This window comes from Vespula vulgaris, chromosome 3, assembly GCF_905475345.1.
Source record: "Vespula vulgaris chromosome 3, iyVesVulg1.1, whole genome shotgun sequence".
Taxonomy (NCBI): Eukaryota; Metazoa; Arthropoda; class Insecta; order Hymenoptera; family Vespidae; genus Vespula; species Vespula vulgaris.
The window spans coordinates 8,803,345-8,823,069 of NC_066588.1; the positions used below are offsets into that span (position 1 = coordinate 8,803,345).

Here is a 19,725-nt window from a genome sequence, read left to right on the forward strand (position 1 = left end):
GCTTAGAAATATTTTTTTGATATAATAAAATATGAAGAAATAAATTTTGCATGCGTGAATCTTTTAGCAATTAAATAATATAAATTAATATGAAATGTCATTCAATTTCATCGTATCTCAGTCAAGATTCAAGCATAGCAGTCCTAAATCAACATTCCGCATTGCTTGAAGTAATATAAATATTAAATAAAAAATGCAAGATGTACCTGATACAACGAGGGCTTCGTTTGGACCACAAGTGTGAATGTTTCCCATTGCCTAACAATCTTCTTTCTAAGTAGATGCAATAACAAACCGGCACTGCGATGGAACACCACTAATTCGTATAATATAGACACTTTTATCGCGTTTAAACAATAAATACGTGCTAAGACTCTTTCGGAGGACACAGTTGACTCATTAATAACGACTATTAAACACGATTTAATCTAAATGAGAACTATTAAGGTTACAACGTTACGGGAAGCTCGCAAAGCCACTACCCAAAATTATTTGTAGCTTTTTCAAGCCTCTTAACTACGCAGTGTTGCCAATGTCATACAAAACGCCATCTACTGTTAGCTTTTAAAAGCTCTCCTCTTTCGATTATCACAAGATTATCACGCGATTATCGATTTTTCAATGTAACCTTGTACATCCATTAATATTAAATAAGGAAAAAATAATCATAATCCACGAATCTATATATCAACGATTATACTTAATTATAATTTTTATTTCATAACTTCATAAAACATTAATATTTTTCTTTTAATTTAATCTATTTTTTAAAGACAACGCTACGAGCAAAAATTCTTAAACGAATTGTTAAATATATGACAAAATGAGTCATGGTTTTAGTTTTGATCATCGCTATTGTCCTTTTTTAAAAATATTCTTACTAATTAAAAACAAACAGAATTTGTAGGAGGTAATTCATACCGCGCGATCACATTGATATTATATGTATAGTCGATTTAAAAGGTAGATCGTTGTTGTGGTCGACATATCGATTACCATACACTGCCTTAGGCAGCAACAACGCTGTCACAGCATAGGAATTTTCGATATGTTTTCAACTGGATGTTTGCCTTTTTTTGACAGATTAGACCACTCATGAACCACTCTGATTGTTGCTTTTCCTTTAAAATGAAGCATTAAATTTACAGTGAAATATGGCACAATCTATTTTCGACGCTCTGACAGGTAAAACTTGCGAGTGTTTTCAGTAGGTGGGGTTAACCAATAAAGACTCAAGAGGATAGTATGATAATTTACAAGAAGAAAAGAATAAATTTGCTACTAACGTCGTTTCGTATCCCTTCGTAGGTGTTTCACTCGATAGCCCTTCTGTACAATCTTTAATAGAATCTCAAAATCTTATTACCGAAGTAGAACAATCAGGTATGCATAGAACGTTACGTTCACTAAGCATATTTCAGTGAATTCAAGAAAGTATAAGCTTAAGTCTTCTCTTTTCAGCAATAGATCAAGATGAAGAAGATATATTTCAATGTGGAAAATGTAAAAGTCAATTCACGTCGCTTCATATGTTCGTTCTACATAAAAGGACACATCAAAAGACGCAAGAACAAACGGTAGATTTGAGTCAATTTTTAGTAAATGACGAGAGTCACATTATACGTGCTGAAGATACTAGTCAAGATGAATCGCAATATAATCCTCAAGAAACATTTGTAAGAACGGATCAACTTGGAGGGTCTATTATACTCGAAGAAACTGATATGTTGTTTAGGTAAATTAGATTTTGCCTACTTTTGATGTCAATTTTCTTAAAAATTGATACAAATCTTTTATAATGTTTCTTTTCTAGTATGGATCAAGAAAATGGAAATTATTTTACAACAGATTCTACATTTAGTGTTCCAATTATATTAAGTTCCGAAGGTCTTGATACCTTTACAAATTCTGGAATCATAGGAGAAAATGAATCTATGAAAAATGAATCAAAGGAAATATCCCAGATTTTACAAAGTGATATCTCTCAAGAAGAAAATTTGATTAATTCAATAAATTGTAAAACATTATCGCCTGACACAGTATCCATAGAATTGGAAAATGTGGAACAAGCACAAAATTTAAAAGTACACATTTTTATCATTCTCTTTTTTAAATATATTAATTTATTTACATATTTTATATTTTTATTCAAAAATTTACTTGTATTATTACAGTATAAATGTGGTTATTGTAGTAAGCAGTTTGCAAAAAAATTTTACTGGCAACAACACGAACGGTCTCATACAGGAGAAAAACCTTATCAATGCGTAGTGTGTGGAAGAGCATTTGCACAAAAGTCTAATGTAAAGAAACATATGTCATCGCACAAAGTGTGGCCTGGCACTGCCATACACTCGCTACCACCTGAGGTATTGTTATTACTACTTGTAAATTATTATTATTCATAATATAAATTTATAATTTTATTAGATATTATATTTGCAATTAATTAGTAATATTTGATAGGTTCCACCGGATGGAAGTATAGATCGTACCTATCACTGTCAGTTCTGTAAAGAAATATTTGATTCGTACAAAGCTCTGAAGGGCCATCTCATAGTTTCTCATCTAGCACTGAAAGTGTACAAATGTGTGCAAAGTAGTTGTAGTATGATGTTTGCCGAGCTGGAAGATTTTTTGGAGCACACTCGTAGTCACAAACGGTCGGAATATCGTTGTCATGTTTGCGGTGAAGTGTTTAATACTTTATCAGACTTAGGACTCCATCAATATGCTCATTCCGTCCAAAAACAAAAAACGACAGAAAAATATTATTGTTGTTCTATATGCAAATCATCATTTTCTAATTTAGAAGCTTTACAACATCATACAGAAACCACCACACATGACTATGCTTGTTTGCATTGTGGAAAGAGTTTCTTGATTGAAAGATTTCTAAGACGGCATTTAAAAACACATGCTTCATCTGCTCGATTTGCGTGTGAAGATTGTGGTAAAGCCTTTAAGACAGAGCAATATTTAGCCAATCACAAATTAATTCATAGCGAGGAAACACCTTTTTTGTGTCCAGTACGTGTATACTTTATTTCACACTTGTAATAATTGTATTAACAAGTTTTAATATGTAACAAACTTATTTCAATGTATCTTTTAATATTAGCATTGTCCAGCTAGATTTAAACGAAAGGATCGACTTGGTCGTCATATGCTGATTCACGACTTAACGAAAAGATTAAAATGTCCATTTAGAGGATACTTGGGTTGCATGAGTGAATTTTCACGTCCGGACAAATTGAAAAGACATCTTCTCACGCACAGTAATATTAAACGCTTCAGTTGCAGTCACTGTAATCGTAATTTTCATCGAGCGCAAGCGCTCAAACATCATGAAATGAACAAACATAGTTTAAAATGTGATATATGTTCGCACGTGAGTATTAGTCTGTATAATTAGTTTATATAAATGTTGAAAATTATAATTACTAACTTATGCCATATGATAATGTTTAGGCATTTAAAACTAAGGATCAATTAATTACTCACAATTGTGATCAGTCGATTGAGACTAAAAAACATACAAGTTCCCAGTTGCCTAAAAAAGCATCTGGTTCATTCAAGCCAAGGAAACCTACTCCAAAGAGACAAATGTCATCAAAGACTGCTATTGGAGTCGCAGATAAGGAGAAATTAGAGAAATTTAAGGCTGATGAAATACAAAGAAAAGTAATAACAGATTCTCTACAAAAATTATTTTTCCTAAACAATTAAGTATAATTTTCAAATTCACTTAATTACAGATTACCTCGGAAATGTTAAAATCAAATGATTCGAAAGATGACTCGAGCATTAAAAAAATAGGAAGCAATCAGATTTCGAGAGATATTGGTTCGACAATCGAAGCACTTATACGATCCGATTCGACCGAAAGTGAAATAAAACGCAACAGCGATATATATACGATGCATCAAGCGGGCGAATAGTTTTTAAATATATTTTTTAATCCTATTTAAATTATATAGCCTAGAATATAAATAAGTTATTGTCATAGTACGTGCAATGGGATCATTGAAAAACTACAGGTTGCATTTTACAATAGCGTACGATATTTTGTAGTTTACATATCTGTGATAATTGTATTATAAATATTAACAACATAAGTAACTTATATTTCTCTATGTTAAATATTTTAATTATTGCCTTTTGAACCAGCGATATTAAAATTGAATAGAAAAAAAATGTCGATGCATAGAAATAACGATATATATTTTATCTCATTAGTGAGGAACTAATCAAGGAAGCAATCTCACGTGTGTGACGTGAATCCTGCCTATCTTTAATACTACGATTGTATTTGGAAGGATGTGGTTATCAAAACCGCAAGCCTTTCCAGTTAAAACCAACCGTCGAGAAAATATATTCGTTACAATCAATTTGGGCGAAGAGACCCGTACTGCTACGATTCAGATTGTACATGTCCTATCAATATTTTACACATAGGATCAAAGTATTTTGTTTCTTTTGTGATTATACGGATAATAATAGATATCTATGTAATCGAATAAATATTCTTTGCGTTGCATTTTTAAATTCACAAATAATCAGTATCGAAGAAGACAACTTTTAGTGAAAATTTTATCAAAAGCAAGATGCCTTCACGTGGATCGTATCAAATTGCAAATCAAGAAGGCCGTAAAATAGCACAAAGAGATCAGTCTTTTAGAAATTGCGTAGCTACGTTATTTGTGTTTTTTATATTATTCTCCTTCGTTCTTATTGCAAGTTTATTATGGAAAAAGTCTAGCACTTTCTCATCTTCACCTTCCTCAACTAAGGTTGATGATAAACATTTAATGGGACACGTAAGTATAATAAATATTAAAAATTTGTAATTTCTTAAAATATAATATTTATGAAACAACGATGATAACATACAGCAATATGGCAATGGATATAAAAAATCAGAAGGTATTACAACTACAACTAGAACCACAACCACCACACCACATGATATTATTACAGAAATATATGTACCTAATAATGAAAAGACGTCTCATTACTTTGATCGTTATTCCGAAAACAAAACAACAACGCAAGAATCTTTAGAAATAAATACTTCAAGAACTCTATCAGATTTTATAAATACTATGAATAATAATACAAAATCAACAAATTCACAAAATCAAATTAATACAACTGTTACAAGAATAGACTCTACAGAGCAGCCAAAGGTTCATTATAACAATATTACTGATACAACCTTGTTCGAAAATGAAGTTTCTGAAAACAAACGAAAAAATAGTTTTACAACGACTTCAACAGTAATTGTAGAAATAACAAAAGAAAGTATTGATAAAACTGAAGCTAATAACCAAGCATCTACCGAATACTCTACTATTTCTACAGATAATGCATTTGTTTTTAATAGTTCTTTATCTGATCAAATTAGTTCTAAGGATAATACAAATACTATTACAGCAGGACTAAATAATGTAACAACAACTGCACCTTTTTTCTATTTAAATACATCTGAACTATCTACTATAACAGATATCACTGAAAAAAGCAATTCTTCTTTAATAAATAATTTTACTGATCAATTCTTATCAACAACAACTTATAAACCTACTGAATTTATATCAGAATTAACAGATTCTATTACACTTACACTTCCACAAATAGAAAGTACCTTTACAAAGGAAACAATAATAACAAAAGAATTTGTAACAGAAAAAAGTACACTTATAACATCCAACACAGAGTCAAATGTTATTACTACAAATATCACTGAAGATAATATATGTAATTCAGGACAATGCAAACAAATAGCTGCTAGGATATTATCCTATATGAATCATTCTGCTGATCCATGTGAGGATTTTTATGAATATGCTTGTGGTGGAATGATAGCAGATCCACAAATCATAGATCTAAATTTGGCAAACAAGGCATATCATAGAATAGCTAGTGTGTAATTCTGATTTTAAAATTATATAATCATGTTCCAAATAGTTGACAAAATTTTCTAAAAATTACCAAATACTTACAGAACAAATGTTGAAAGATGATGATAGAGATGAACCTTCTCTATTTACTAAATACTACAACAGTTGTATGAAATATGAAAATATAAATATAAATGAAAGAATAGTGATAGGTAAGTAATCAATTTTAATGCGATTAATATTGTTAAATACAAAGAAATATCTTCCAGCAAATGAAGCAATAAATAAAATAGGAAAATTTTATACGAGTTACGAAGAATTTAAGAATCATGGAGATTTTACGAATTTGTACGCTGAATTATTAAAAAGCTATAGGTGAGTTTAGTGTAATGCTATGAAAGATCTATTCTATGTGACACATTAATTCCTTTATTCGTGTTAAGCCCTTTATTATTTGACGTGGCTGTGGATCTTGATGAAAACAATCCAACTTCATACACTATCAAAGTAGGACCTGTGCTTCATAAAAACCTATTTGATAGTGAAGAGGCAGATAATTTTTGTTATGCAAGTGAAGTTGAAATACAAAAAGAATTTGTTGATCTTGAAGATATTTATGAAGACTATACAACATGTAAGGTATGAAATGAAAATATATTAAGATTTTATGAAAGTTATATAAATTAAAACAATATGTTTCATATACTTCTTTAAAGCAAAATAATACAAGATTTATAAGTTCTATAACTGAAGCTTTAAAGGTACTTGGAGTTTTTAATAATTCAGATAGCATGCCACAACAAGTGAGCATTACAGCGTTTAATATTGATAACGAGATAGTGCAAAAATTCTTTTCTGTAAGTAAAACTGTTTTTTTAATATTTTTATGAATATAATCCACTAACTTTCTCGTTTTGGCAGGTATTTCCATCTAAAAATGAAATTCGTAAAGCATATTTAATGAAGAATTATAGTGAAGTGTCAATAGATCAGTTAAATAAAACAACTACGTTTGTAAGGATCATATTTAGTTACATATTAATTTTATCTATTCTGATAATGAAAATTTATCTAAACATATTTACAGATAAATTGGTATAATTTAACAACCTCATTAATATCCAAAAATGTAGATGCAAAATTCCAAGTTTATTTTTATGAAGAATTAATAGAAGGTTTACAAAATTTAGAACTTTTTTGGAAGAAAAAACCAATACATTTTTACAATGCTGTTTTAGGTTTATATGCACAAAAACTTTATCATGAAGTATGTGTCTATAATTAAAACATTAAGAGAGTTTTATTTTAATTAATATATTAATTATTTTTTGTAGTTAATAATAACAAAATATCAAGATCTGAAACATCATTGCCTTAAAGTTAGTATAAATCTGTTAAGGTCTGAAGCCTCTAATTTGTATATGTCTTCACTGTCTGATAAAGAAATTACATTTATGAATCGTACGGTAAGAATATAATAAAATATAATATAAATTACACTCGGAGTATAATAACATTGCTTCAATGCTTAGGTAAGAAAACTCTTCGATGAGCTAAAAGAAACTCTAAAATTAAAAATAGAAAAGAGAACATGGGTAACAGGTGAACAACGTCAAGCATTGCTGTCAAAGTTAAACGATCTTAAGCTCTCTGTTCCGGAAGTTCAATACTTTCAATATGAAGAAAAAGATAAGGTATGTAAGAGATTCTAATAGACATGAGATCAAAGAATTGCATTCCCAAATATAAATGACATGCTACAAATAATCTTATTAATTGCATAAATTATATTATTTTTTTATATTCTTAAAATAATGTTTAATTTTAGTTGGATCTATCTAACAATTACTTGGAAAACTCTTTAAATTTGATGAGAAGATATAGATTATCAATATATTCTGTAATATCATTAGCGATAATTCCTGGTACATCAAAACAAATGTACGTATATGTAGATACTTATTTTACTTATATCAATGAGATTTTTTATTTTGATATATTACATTGCAGTTGGACACACTATGCTACACCTTTTCAATCGAAAGGCGTTGCAGTTTATAGTTTGAATCTTATTATTATACCTTTTGGTGCAATTGATTATGGTGACGTGTTTATATCAAATGATGAAAATTCATTTAGTTATTTAACATGGGCGACAATTGGCAATTTAATAGCGCGTCAGATTTCTCATCATTTTGATGCAAATGGTAATATAGTTATATAAGTTTAATTTGCATATAAAATAATCAATAGTATAGCTTTTTAACTAGTAGCATTAAAAGGCCTTAAAACATTTTTTTATTATTAAATAATGGCAGCATTTGTTAAACCCAAGGTATACACTATTGGAATCAGACTCGAAACACTACCTGTTCTCTGTTAAGCAAAAATGGTATTGAAAATACAATTTTTGGAGATTATATATCCTGCCACGAGGACAATATTTACAAAGAAAAGATGAACATGATACTACCACTTACTTCTCAGAAAATATTTTTTAAGGTAATATATAACCACCATCACAGATTGCATGGCACACATATTATTTTTTTTAGATACTGCTCTCATATAAATCTACTTTAGATTTCAGAATTGACATTAAACGAACGTTTATCCGAAATCATGGGACTTAGATTAACATATGATACTTTTGAGAGGCTACAACCGTTTTCAAAACATTATCTTCCGTGGCTAAAACCAAATATAAATCAATCATTCTACCTTACTTATGCTCAGGTACCTTTTCACAGTTAAATTTAAATTATTGCTAATTATTATCTCTTTCTCAAAATAGAGCTGCTATAACAGCAATATTCTCTGAAATCCAAAAATATTTATAATGGATTTTACAGATGTATTGTACGAAATCGTTATTGACAACATCTTATATCTCTCTTCATGAAAATGAAGAATTACCTAGCCGTATCCGTGTCTTCGTTTCTGCATCTAACAATAACTTACTGGGCGAAACATGGAATTGTTCTGAAGGATCACAAATTGTCCCCAGTAGTACTTGTGATGTCTTTCCATATCTCGAAGAATCAAAAGATTTCGAAATCTATTCCAAATGATTATAACACAAAGAAAAATTATCTTTTAAGATAAAATACTACTAATAACAATGTTTTGCATTTATTCTCAGGAACAAGATTTTTTTCAAAACACTCATTCATACGCTCATAACAATTAAAACGTACGTACATACATCCAGTCCTATTTTGCTAAGCTTACAAATTCATTCGTACGCTTCTGAACGACTAGAAAGTTGCATAGTATGATAAATTAACCATTAATTTGGTTAATTATTACAAGGTACCGTTTCACTGTCCTTTTTTATCCATCGAATCCACAGATTGTGTGTGGTGTGCCATATCCCCTAAAACAGAAAACATAAAATTATTTTAAACATATGAATTTAAAATAAGTTCTTAATGCTTGAACAGACACGATAAAAATGATATTAATAAACATTCTTTTTATTGTATATCCAATATATATAATTTATAATAATTTACCACAGTTGAATGAATTAGTTATTTCTTTAATACAAGTGTTAAACATAAAAATGTTAAAAAAGAAATATAACTTTCACAGAACATTTTGGAACCTGAAAATCTTTTGCATAGTTTATACAACGTTTGCATACTATATTTGATAAATACAAATCAAACATTTACAACCAATGTTTAAGTAACATTTTCATAGACAGCACTTTTATTTTAGAATGATGCAGCATTAACACATACCACTACAAGTTACATCCAAGCGGCTCTCGTGTAGTTTGATCACAGATTGCTTTTTAACAGTTTTCTTATCCGTCTAAAACAGCAAGCATCATGTAAAGGTTGCACAAAACACACATTACATTAATTCAGTTAGTTGAATGATTACTAAGGAATTATAGTTAATAATCATACTACGTACCTCAAAGTACTGATGCCACAAAACACAGCCATAGACGCATAACACAGAAACTAGAGACTGACAAAGAAGCCAAAGGAGTATGTTTAAGGCTTGTGTCCGTTCAAACAGTGCTGCACCATGACGGATACAAAGTAATGCCTCTGTTACCATAATGGCACCATATACCCAACACTGAGTCCCTACTCTACTGCATGATGGATCAGTTACATACATATAATATTGCCTATAAATAAAAAAAAAAAGCAGTAATATTTCTTTTCATGGTCTGCAGTAATATACTGAATTCTTGCTTCGAAGACAAGTATAAAATTAAAGGCACATGCATGCATCTTTAATATCAAGCTTAGGTTATGCATTAAAAAATATAATTTCAAAAAATTTGCTTAACGTTAATCTATTTAAAAATTCTCTCACCTAACTGATGGAGCAACGATCACTCCAATCAATACCAATCGTGTTATGACGAACGGATGAGAAGGTGGGAATTCATATACATGTTTCAGGAAGAATGTATTCAGCTCAGAAACTTGCCAGAAAATAACTAGCTGGCAAAGAGCTACGAATCGCATATGAGTGCACGTTGGATCTAACCATCTTACGGAAGTCCAACTACCAGGAGTAAATTGAAGAACTGCTCTTTTTAATTTGCCAGTAGTACTTTCTATGTCCCTTATACTGACCCATTTATACTCTCTCATTTCCAAGATAGAACATATCTTTAATCCAACCCAAATTCCAAGGCCATTACATACCAAAACATCAAGTATAAAAGCATCCCACCAACATTCAATAAAATTTGGTAGTAAATGCGCGAATGCTATTTCTGTTACTTCCCACATAACGCTAATAGCCCAAAGAATACCAAGATGACGTATAAGAATAGCTTTAAAGGCCCAGCCCAAAAAGTGAGCAAGTGCAAACACATCCAAGTGATTCCATATTTTTTCTATCGTAACGTCTGAGCAATTAACACCATATTCCTTGTCCATGTCTATGTGAAAAGATGCTAAACCAGGATCCACCCACACAAGAATTTTTCTAACAGTATCATAATTTTGAAATAACATAAAGAGTAAACCCATCAAATAAAGTACACTGCAACCAAAAACGATTCTCCAAACAACTGGATGTGGTCTTGTAAATGGTCCATTTGGAAATGTAAGCACTGATATAATAAGGAAGAAAAAGATAACGCACAACATGCCAGCCCACATGTTGTCTTCCACATTGTTGGTATTCCTACATAGGAATGATTTTATTGTTACTTTTTAAATTACGATTACACATGCATCTACGTAATGAAATATTATTGTCATTCCTGGTAAATACCTTGTAAAAGCTGAATAAATTACGGCAGCTATTGAAATAAGAAGTAGCGTAATAGTGTGTGGTTTATAAAAGAATTCAATAGATATATCGTCGACTGGTCTTTCATTAATATTTGGAAAACTATCAGTTCCCTGTCGTAATTTGTGCCCTTCATTATTGTCTGCGCCACTTTTGCATTTTGCAACCTCATTTTCTTCGGTTCTTAATTTTTTCAACAAGTTGTCATTGTCTCGATCTTTGTTACAACTCATCTTTAATAAATAACGGTCGTTTTTTAAACTTGTACTTTGACCATCTCACACGTAATTCTCCAATGTTTCTATCCACAATTTCACGTAATATTTAGTTAGCTTATGAGATAAGCATATATAAAAGAAGGAAAATGACATTAGCGACATCAAACGAAAATCATTTCCAAGTGATTCATATTATTTAACAACAGATGGCAGATGATGAGCTTGTTATACCTGAGGATTTAATAAATCGATTGAAATGCATAATATTGACAAATTAAATAAATAAATCTATATAATAAAATGCAATATATAATAATATATATATATATGTATGTATGACCGAATAGAATTAACGCTATTGATAGGAATGTTTATTCTCATAAAAAATATCATAAACAATTTCTAACTCTTTGTTTTCGTAATAGTTCTAAGTATAAATTGATTTGAATTATTTTCATTTGCATATTCAATGGGTGATGTATGATCGATCAATTATTGTGTAAAAAATCTTGTTTTTATATTTCATATAAACAATCTATAAAAATGTGCATGCATTACAATAACATAAGCCGTGTAAAATTCATTTTTAAGACAATAATAAATGGAAAAATACCTTGTCGGGAATACAGATACACGACCGTAACGGTGACAATGTAACTCAATATAACCTTAAAGATTGTACTGACCCTTACCGCAGGAAAGTAGGGAACAATTCTCCCCACTTCCTTTGATATTTCATGATTTTATAGGAGCAAATTACTTGAAAATCCCCAAGAGTAAATATCGCGACATCTGTGGCTATCGCTTCCTAAAGAGAATGTATTTTCTCTCATTCATTTTTCTATCCTATTCGAAGTTCTGTGCGAAGAATTTTTTTTAAATGTTACGTTTTAATTTATATTTTTATATTAATTTGTTTTTATATCTTTTTAAATAAAAATATAGAAACAAACTAAAACTTTACTCATTGTCAATGAAATATTCACATTTCGTAACCACGTGACCTCTAAGTGCATTAATAAACCGGCGCAGTAGAAGACGAAAACCCTATAGCTTCTTCGAAAGTTCTTTTTGACTTTGTCTTAAATCTGCAATAGATTTTTGAGATACCTTTTCTTTAAAAATGGCAGACTTTTTAGAGTCTGAAGCGGAAGAAAGCGAGGTTAATGTTTTGATATGTTGTCACGCATTGTGACGTATCGTATTATGACATCGTTCTGCATTGTAGAGTTAACCTTATATTCTTTTAGGAGGAAGAAGCACTTGATCAAAATGAGAAAAAAAAGCTCAAAAAAATAAAGGCAGTTGAAGAAAGTGACGAAGAAGATGATGGTCAGTGAAAATTTACTATTTACAATTATTCTCAGCTAACCTTGTCATCTTTTTTTTGCTACTTGTCTAAAATTGATCGTAGTCAATAAATTAGTTTTTGTCGTTCAGATGACGGAGAAGAAGTAGCAGATTTGATTGATGATAATCCAATAGAAGAAGAGAGTGATGCGGAGGATAGTGATACTTCAGGTGGTACAAAAAAAAGAAAGAAGAGCGATGATGAAGATTTTGATGATCGACTGGAGGAAGAAGATTATGATTTGATAGAAGAAAATTTGGGTGTCAAACTTGAAAGAGTAAGTAGAACATAATCCTTTCTAGAAAAATAATATATTAAGACAAATCTTTATTCAATTTAGAAACGTAGATTTAAACGTCTAAGAAGAATACAAGATGAAGAATCAGAAGATGAACAGGAAAAGGAACCAGACGAAGAACGAGACGCTATTGCCACAGAGCTATTTGAAGGCTCTGGTGATGTAAGTTCTAAATAATTTATTTTCTTTTATAGTTTGAAACTGTTCTATATCATTATATATAATTTATTTATCCGCATCTATAAGGAAAGGGATGTCTTTGTGGTATGTATTTTTTAATTGCATGCAATGAATATTAAATCCGAAAAATATACATAGCAGAATTATAATTAAATTCGTTGAAAGAAATTCTCTTTACTCGCATCTAATATATTTTATTGTACAGGAAGAAGAACGACGAAGTGAACGTAGTCATAGACCAGAAGTGGAGACTCTTGAGGAGGAAGGAAGTGAAGGAGATGATGACATGAATGATTTTATCGTCGACGAGGATGGAAGATCTCTAGCAGAAAAACGTATGAAAAAGAAACCTATATTCTCAGATGCGTAAGTATTAAAATCATATATATCACACATTGCATTATATACACACAACAAAGTATTAATTTATTTATATTGTAAACAGTGCATTACAAGAGGCACAAGATATTTTTGGAGTAGATTTTGATTTTGATGAGTTTGGTAAATTTGGAGAAGAAGATTACGAAGAAGAGGAAGAGGAAGAAGAAGATGATGAATACTTGGATGATGACGCCGATGAAAGACCAAGAAGATCAAAGAAACAATTTAACAACAAAAGCACAAGGAAGAGTATTTTCGAAATATATGAGCCAAGTGAGCTGAAGAGAGGTCATTTTACAGACTTGGATAATGAGGTACTTACATAGTTGAGATACTTTGTGTTTTGTGTTAAATATTTTAATACGATACTAATTATTATTTTCAAATTTATTATTCTAGATTCGTAATACAGATATTCCCGAAAGAATGCAGCTTCGCTCTGTTCCTGTTATACCTGTAGCTGAAGGTTCTGACGAATTAGATCTTGAGGCAGAATGGATATATAAACAAGCATTTTGCCGACCTACCATTTCTATTCAAGATGCTCACTTAAATGAAGAAGCCAAAGAAAGAGCCAAGAAAGGGCCACAAACTATTGGAAAAATTAAAAAAGCTTTAGATTTTATGCGCAACCAACATTTTGAAGTTCCTTTCATTTCATTTTATAGAAAAGAATATGTTTTTCCAGAATTAAATATCAATGATTTATGGAAAGTATATAAATTTGATGCCAAATGGTGCCAATTACGTCAACGAAAGGAGAATTTATTAAAATTATTTAAGAAGATGAGAAATTATCAGTTGGATGAAATTATGAAAAACCCTGATGCTCCATTGCCTGATAATGTGAGAATAATAAAAGATGATGACATTGAACGTCTTAAAAATATTCAGACAAGTGAAGAATTAAATGATGTTTATCAACATTTCATGCTTTATTATAGCCATGAGATACCAGCTATGCAGGAAGTTGTACGCCAAAAAGAAAGAGAAGCTCGTCGTGAAGCTAGGATCCAAAAGAGAAAACAAGAAATTGCTGAAGCAGAAGAGAACGGTGAAAATCCACCAGAAGAAGATATAGAAGCAGTAGAAGAGGAAGAAGAACCAGACGAAACATTAAAACAAGCAGTGAGAAGCGGACCTTATTCCACCTGTAGAAAAGCAGGCTTAGATGCACTTGCCAAAAAATTTGGTCTTACTCCCGAACATTTTGCAGAAAATCTTCGTGATAATTACCAACGTCACGAAGTAGATCAAGAGCCTACAGAACCCACTACAGTTGCAAATGATTTTTGTAGCTTAAGATTCAAAACTCCAGATGAAGTTCTCAAAGCTGCACAATTAATGGTTGCAATGCAGTTAGCACGCGAGCCATTAGTACGTAAATGTGTCAGAGAAATGTATATGGAAAGAGCAAAAATATCAGTGCGACCTACAAAGAAAGGTATTAAAGAAATAGATGAGAATCATCCTATATATTCCATGAAGTATCTTAAAGACAAACCAGTGCGAGATCTTATCGGAGATCAGTTTTTAAAATTGATTATAGCTGAAGCAGATAAACTTATTGATATTTCGCTGAGTGACACAATAGAAGGAAATACAACAAACAATTATGTTGATGAAATGAAGCAGCTTTATTATAGAGATGAATTCAGCAAAAATGTTCAAGATTGGAATATTTTAAGAGTTGGCAGTGTAGAAATGGCACTTAATCGTATGGTAATATCACATTTAAAAAAGGAATTGAGAACGAATCTTATTGCAGAAGCAAAAGAATGTGTAATGAGAGCATGTTGTCGTAAAATGTATAATTGGATTAAAGTAGCTCCATACTTTTGTGAATTCCCTGAAGAAGAAGATGAAGAATGGGACACGAGTAAAGGTCTTCGAGTGATGGGTTTAGCTTATGTACCTGATTATTCTCAAGCTGCTTTTACATGCATAGTTTCTGCCGATGGTGAATGTACAGATTATGTAAGATTACCACATTTGTTGAAGAGAAAAAATAGTTTTAGGGAAGATGAAAAAGTCATGAAAGAGGCTGATTTATTAGCACTTAAAAATTTTATTGCAACAAAAAAACCTCATGTGGTTGTCATAGGTGGTGAATCAAGGGAAGCATTAATGATAGCGTCCGATGTGAAGGAATGTATTTCGAATCTAATGGAGGATGAACAATTTCCCGGTATCCAAGTTGAGATATGTGAAAATGAACTTGCTAAAATTTATTCCAATAGTAACAAAGGTATATCTGAATTTAGAGATTACCCAGAATTGTTGCGACAAGCTATATCTCTAGCAAGAAGAATGCAAGATCCTTTAGTAGAATTTTCTCAATTATGTACTGCAGATGAAGAAATATTATGTCTCAAATATCATCCGTTGCAAGATCAGCTTCTTAAGGAAGAGCTTCTAGAAAATTTGTATTTAGAATTTGTGAATAGAGTAAATGAAGTTGGCGTTGATGTTAATAAAACAGTACAACAAGCTTATTCGGGAAATCTAGTTCAATTTATATGTGGCTTCGGTCCTAGAAAAGGGCAAGCGTTGGTAAAAATATTGAAACAAACTAATCAAAGATTAGAAAATAGAACACAGCTTGTAACAGCCTATCATATGGGCCCTAAAGTATTTATCAATTGTGCTGGTTTTATAAAAATTGACACAAATAGTTTGGGCGACAGTACAGAAGCGTACGTAGAAGTATTAGATGGTTCAAGAGTGCATCCTGAAACATATGAATGGGCAAGAAAAATGGCAGTAGATGCTTTGGAATATGATGATGAGGATGCGAATCCAGCTGGAGCTTTAGAAGAAATTCTAGAATCACCGGAAAGATTGAAAGATTTAGACTTGGATGCATTTGCGGAAGAATTAGAAAGGCAAGGTTTTGGCAATAAATGTGTTACATTGTATGACATTAGAGCTGAGTTAAACTCTAGATATAAAGATTTACGTTTACTATATCAATCTCCAAGTCCAGAAAAATTGTTTGATATATTAACTAAAGAAACACCTGAAACATTCTATATAGGTAAATTGGTGTTAGCAACAGTGGTTGGTATAAGTCATAGAAAACCACAAGGAGAACAATTAGATCAAGCCAATCCAGTCAGGAATGATGAAACTGGTTTATGGCAGTGTCCATTCTGTCTTAAAAATGATTTTCCTGAGCTTTCAGAAGTATGGAATCATTTTGATGCAGGAGCTTGTCCAGGAAAGGCTACAGGTGTAAGATTAAGATTAGACAATGGAGTATCTGGCTATATTCATATTAAAAATTTATCTGATAAACATGTTGCTAATCCTGAAGAAAGGGTAAGCATAGGCCAAGTAATTCACTGCCGTATTATCAAAATCGAAGTAGAACGCTTTAGTGTGGAATGTACGAGCAAAAGTAGCGATCTCGCGGACAAAAATCACGAATGGAGGTAAGATGTTAGATTTAATGGCTCTTTATTAAAAATTTAATGATTTAATGAATTTGCTGTATTTGCTTTTAGGCCTCAAAGAGATATTTATTATGATACAGAAGCGCACGATAAAGATGTAAAAATAGAAGAGGATGCTAAGAAAATAAAGCAACGGCAAACGTACGTAAAGCGTGTTATTATACATCCGTCTTTCCACAATATTAGTTTCGCGGAATCGGAAAAGTTAATGCAAAATATGAAACAAGGAGAAGGCATAATAAGACCAAGTAGTAAAGGTGCTGATCACTTAACTGTGACGTGGAAAGTAACAGATAATATTTATCAACATATTGATGTAAGAGAAGAAGGCAAAGAAAACGCATTTTCCTTGGGACATAGTTTATGGATAGGCAACGAAGAATTTGAAGACTTGGATGAAATAATTGCTAGACACGTCAATCCAATGGCTGCATATGCTTCGGAATTATTAGATTTTAAATATTATAAAACAGACGTCGAAGGTGTAAAAGATAAAGCCGAAGAAATATTGAAAGAGCAAAAGAAACAAAATCCGGGTGGAATTCCATATATCATATCTGCAGCTAAGGTAGCATCAATGCGAAAAGTGTTACATGATAAATCATAAACGTTTCAGTAACTTTACATTTTACATTTTACATTTTACATTTTAGAATTATCCAGGAAAGTTTCTCCTTTCATATTTACCTAGGATTCGATGCCGTCATGAATACGTTAGCGTTTCACCAGACGGCTTTAAATTTAGAGGACAAATATTTAGTAGAGTAAACGATTTATTCCGTTGGTTCAAAGAACATTTTAGAGATCCAATACCTGGCCAATTAACACCAGGCACTCCACACGGTGCTTTGACTTCCAAAACATCTTATCATGCTACACCTGGAGCAGTTACAGGTACTTTTTTGTTCATTAGTCATTATTACTATTATTGTTATTTGTATAAGAATATAAACTTTATTCGTATACATGTTATGTTTCAGGAATGAGTCAAGATGCAATACAAAGGGTAGCACAAAATTTACCACATCACATGTTGCATTCTCTATCGCAAGTAGCAAATCAGACACCGCATCATTACCCACCACATACTCCAGGAGCAACAAGTACTACAGCTTATGGTGGAATGCATACGTATCCAAATACACCTTATACTCCTTCTGGACAAACTCCATTCATGACTCCATATCAAACACCCCATCATACTCCACATCACACGCAACAGACACCAAATCATCATCAAGGTCAATTCTTACATCCAGTATCATCATCGATGCCATCTGTAAATCAGAGATCAATGCGATCTCATAGACCTACTCCATCTATGTCTACGCCCTCATCTGGGGATGCCATGGATTGGAGTAAAGCGGCAGAAGCATGGGCTCGTTTAAAACAATCCACTCCACGGGGAACGTAAGTCATTGCTATTTATGATCTTATAAGATCTTTAATTATAACAAAATTCTCTCATTAAAATCTCATTATAATTTTTTTCATTTCTTATTTTAACAGTGCCAGTACTCCAAGGTATGAGGAATCTAGGAAAACACCAAGAAATTATGAAGATTCCACTGGAAGGACAACTCCAAGAAATAGAACTCCGTCTAATCGCACGCCATCCTATAAATCACCACGAGGCACACCATTTACTAATTCTAGTCCACGAAGTATGTCTCTTAGTGGAGATGGTACTCCTTTATACGACGAAAGTTAACCCGCGAATATAGTTAAGATTAAATTAAAGCATGGATTAATGAATGATTAATATGTATAATTGATATAGATCTTCATACATTTTTCGTGTATTTTGTATAATGGCTGATGATGTGCATAAATATATATGTATATATGTGTGTATGCGTGCGTGTGTTTGCGCGCGCATGTGTGTGTATGTGTGTGTGTATACTCGTAAAATATACTATATAATAAAAAAGATTTTAATCATAAGTGGTAATTATTTCTCAACTACTTCTTCATTTTGATTAAAATTTTACTTTAATTCTAATTCGTGTGTATGTAATGCTTTATTTATTATGAAAGTACTTCAAGATATAAAACGGAAAGAACGTTGTCTTCATGGAAAATCATCGAAACCAGTTTTCTACCTCTTCTCCATATTCGGGAGCACATTTTTTAAGCCTGTATAGAGACACACAACGGTCACTACTTCCCACGCGTTCAAGCATTCGTTACAAGAGGCGCAGACATGATTCATCCGGAATGAATTTTTTTTTGAGATTCAACCGTTAACTGCCACGAGAAGATACAATAGTTTTTATTATCTTCTAGTATAAACGTGATGGGGTCGTTAGAAAAATGTAGATAAAATGTAGATTTCAAAATGGTTATCAAACGTAATATATGATAGTTTAAGAGAAAAAAAAAGAAAGGAAATACTTTTCAAATGTTTTAACGCGCAACAGCTTGTGGAGAAATTTGTTTAACAAAAACAGATATTGAACTCTTCGAGTATGAATAAAAAAAAAGAAGAAAAAAAAACTACGTCAATGCGCATGTATTATACGCGAAAAAAAGTCGTCAAAAACGATACGTTTTGACAATCAAAGAGCAAGAACTTAGAGAATTATCTCCTGCTGAGTTTTTGAATACATCAATCATCATTGAGAGACAGAAATCATTTCGCGCGTAGGAACAACGTCCGTCGAAGTGT

At 31.6% G+C, this 19,725-nt stretch overlaps 5 protein-coding genes across 10 annotated transcripts in view; 3 read left to right on the top strand and 2 right to left on the bottom strand.

The window, feature by feature from the left end:
- LOC127062351 (flotillin-2) overlaps positions 1-524 on the bottom strand; it is a 102,820-nt gene extending 102,296 nt beyond the window's left edge. The window contains exon 1 of one of the 2 annotated variants that reach the window (XM_050990369.1): positions 207-524. Coding sequence is in view for 1 of the 2 variants with exons in the window: in XM_050990368.1 (XP_050846325.1) it covers positions 207-255 (49 nt within the window). In the remaining variant the exon portion in view is untranslated. The remainder of the gene's footprint in view (positions 1-206) is intronic. The other variant, XM_050990368.1, reaches the window with a different exon arrangement.
- A 98-nt stretch (positions 525-622) lies between these two features.
- On the top strand, positions 623-4,548 carry LOC127062345 (zinc finger protein 341-like). Its single transcript, XM_050990358.1, has 10 exons — positions 623-963; positions 1,084-1,185; positions 1,309-1,383; positions 1,462-1,735; positions 1,814-2,084; positions 2,175-2,369; positions 2,467-3,030; positions 3,122-3,391; positions 3,472-3,684; positions 3,759-4,548. The coding sequence occupies exons 2-10, from the start codon at positions 1,155-1,157 to the stop codon at positions 3,939-3,941; spliced, it is 2,076 nt and encodes a 691-aa protein (XP_050846315.1). The 5' UTR covers positions 623-963; positions 1,084-1,154; the 3' UTR covers positions 3,942-4,548.
- Positions 4,549-4,585: 37 nt separating this feature from the next.
- On the top strand, positions 4,586-9,032 carry LOC127062344 (neprilysin-2-like). Of its 2 annotated transcripts, XM_050990357.1 has the most exons (15): positions 4,586-4,820; positions 4,896-5,925; positions 6,008-6,115; positions 6,173-6,278; positions 6,347-6,542; positions 6,620-6,760; positions 6,825-6,917; positions 6,991-7,170; positions 7,238-7,369; positions 7,436-7,597; positions 7,732-7,844; positions 7,914-8,110; positions 8,239-8,405; positions 8,487-8,639; positions 8,756-9,032. In XM_050990357.1, the coding sequence occupies exons 1-15, from the start codon at positions 4,608-4,610 to the stop codon at positions 8,972-8,974; spliced, it is 3,210 nt and encodes a 1,069-aa protein (XP_050846314.1). In that variant the 5' UTR covers positions 4,586-4,607; the 3' UTR covers positions 8,975-9,032. The 2 variants fall into 2 exon arrangements, with proteins under 2 accessions (XP_050846314.1, XP_050846312.1); XM_050990355.1 differs by having other exon boundaries at positions 7,732-8,110.
- On the bottom strand, positions 8,482-12,139 carry LOC127062353 (phosphatidylserine synthase). Of its 3 annotated transcripts, XR_007781120.1 has the most exons (7): positions 12,006-12,136; positions 11,157-11,623; positions 10,242-11,066; positions 9,828-10,050; positions 9,650-9,722; positions 9,105-9,279; positions 8,482-8,961 (listed from the first exon to the last, which is right to left on the bottom strand). XR_007781120.1 is itself a non-coding variant. In XM_050990374.1 (6 exons), exons 2-6 carry the CDS (start codon positions 11,405-11,407, stop codon positions 9,224-9,226), a joined length of 1,428 nt encoding a protein of 475 aa, XP_050846331.1. In that variant the 5' UTR covers positions 11,408-11,475; positions 12,006-12,139; the 3' UTR covers positions 9,020-9,223. The 3 variants fall into 3 exon arrangements, 2 of the variants coding, with proteins under 2 accessions (XP_050846331.1, XP_050846329.1); XM_050990374.1 differs by lacking the exon at positions 8,482-8,961 and having other exon boundaries at positions 9,020-9,279; positions 11,157-11,475; positions 12,006-12,139; XM_050990372.1 differs by lacking the exon at positions 8,482-8,961 and having other exon boundaries at positions 9,020-9,279.
- Positions 12,140-12,260: 121 nt separating this feature from the next.
- Positions 12,261-19,001, top strand: LOC127062342 (transcription elongation factor SPT6-like). Of its 2 annotated transcripts, XM_050990350.1 has the most exons (12): positions 12,261-12,554; positions 12,643-12,724; positions 12,833-13,020; positions 13,084-13,203; positions 13,288-13,305; positions 13,427-13,587; positions 13,667-13,916; positions 14,002-17,036; positions 17,109-17,625; positions 17,711-17,951; positions 18,038-18,467; positions 18,567-19,001. In XM_050990350.1, exons 1-12 carry the CDS (start codon positions 12,516-12,518, stop codon positions 18,766-18,768), a joined length of 5,283 nt encoding a protein of 1,760 aa, XP_050846307.1. In that variant the 5' UTR covers positions 12,261-12,515; the 3' UTR covers positions 18,769-19,001. The 2 variants fall into 2 exon arrangements, with proteins under 2 accessions (XP_050846307.1, XP_050846308.1); XM_050990351.1 differs by lacking the exon at positions 13,288-13,305.
- Positions 19,002-19,725: the final 724 nt, after the last annotated feature.

Excerpts from the sequence above, each read along its gene's own strand:
- LOC127062345 (XM_050990358.1), top strand. The coding sequence starts at position 1,155 with ATGGCACAATCTATTTTCGACGCTCTGACAG. Across the intron at positions 1,736-1,813 it reads GAAACTGATATGTTGTTTAG|TATGGATCAAGAAAATGGAA; the intron begins GTAAATTAGATT and ends TTTCTTTTCTAG. Across the intron at positions 3,392-3,471 it reads AATGTGATATATGTTCGCAC|GCATTTAAAACTAAGGATCA; the intron begins GTGAGTATTAGT and ends GATAATGTTTAG.
- LOC127062344 (XM_050990355.1), top strand. The coding sequence starts at position 4,608 with ATGCCTTCACGTGGATCGTATCAAATTGCAAATCAAGAAGGCCGTAAA. Across the intron at positions 6,918-6,990 it reads TAAATAAAACAACTACGTTT|ATAAATTGGTATAATTTAAC; the intron begins GTAAGGATCATA and ends ACATATTTACAG. Across the intron at positions 7,598-7,731 it reads AATATGAAGAAAAAGATAAG|TTGGATCTATCTAACAATTA; the intron begins GTATGTAAGAGA and ends GTTTAATTTTAG.
- LOC127062353 (XM_050990374.1), bottom strand. The coding sequence starts at position 11,407 with ATGAGTTGTAACAAAGATCGAGACAATGACAACTTGTTGAAAAAATTA. Across the intron at positions 10,051-10,241 it reads ATCGTTGCTCCATCAGTTAG|GCAATATTATATGTATGTAA; the intron begins GTGAGAGAATTT and ends TTTTATTTATAG. Across the intron at positions 9,280-9,649 it reads CTTGGATGTAACTTGTAGTG|GGGATATGGCACACCACACA; the intron begins GTATGTGTTAAT and ends TTTCTGTTTTAG.
- LOC127062342 (XM_050990350.1), top strand. The coding sequence starts at position 12,516 with ATGGCAGACTTTTTAGAGTCTGAAGCGGAAGAAAGCGAG. Across the intron at positions 13,917-14,001 it reads TTACAGACTTGGATAATGAG|ATTCGTAATACAGATATTCC; the intron begins GTACTTACATAG and ends TTATTATTCTAG. Across the intron at positions 18,468-18,566 it reads CAATCCACTCCACGGGGAAC|TGCCAGTACTCCAAGGTATG; the intron begins GTAAGTCATTGC and ends TTATTTTAACAG.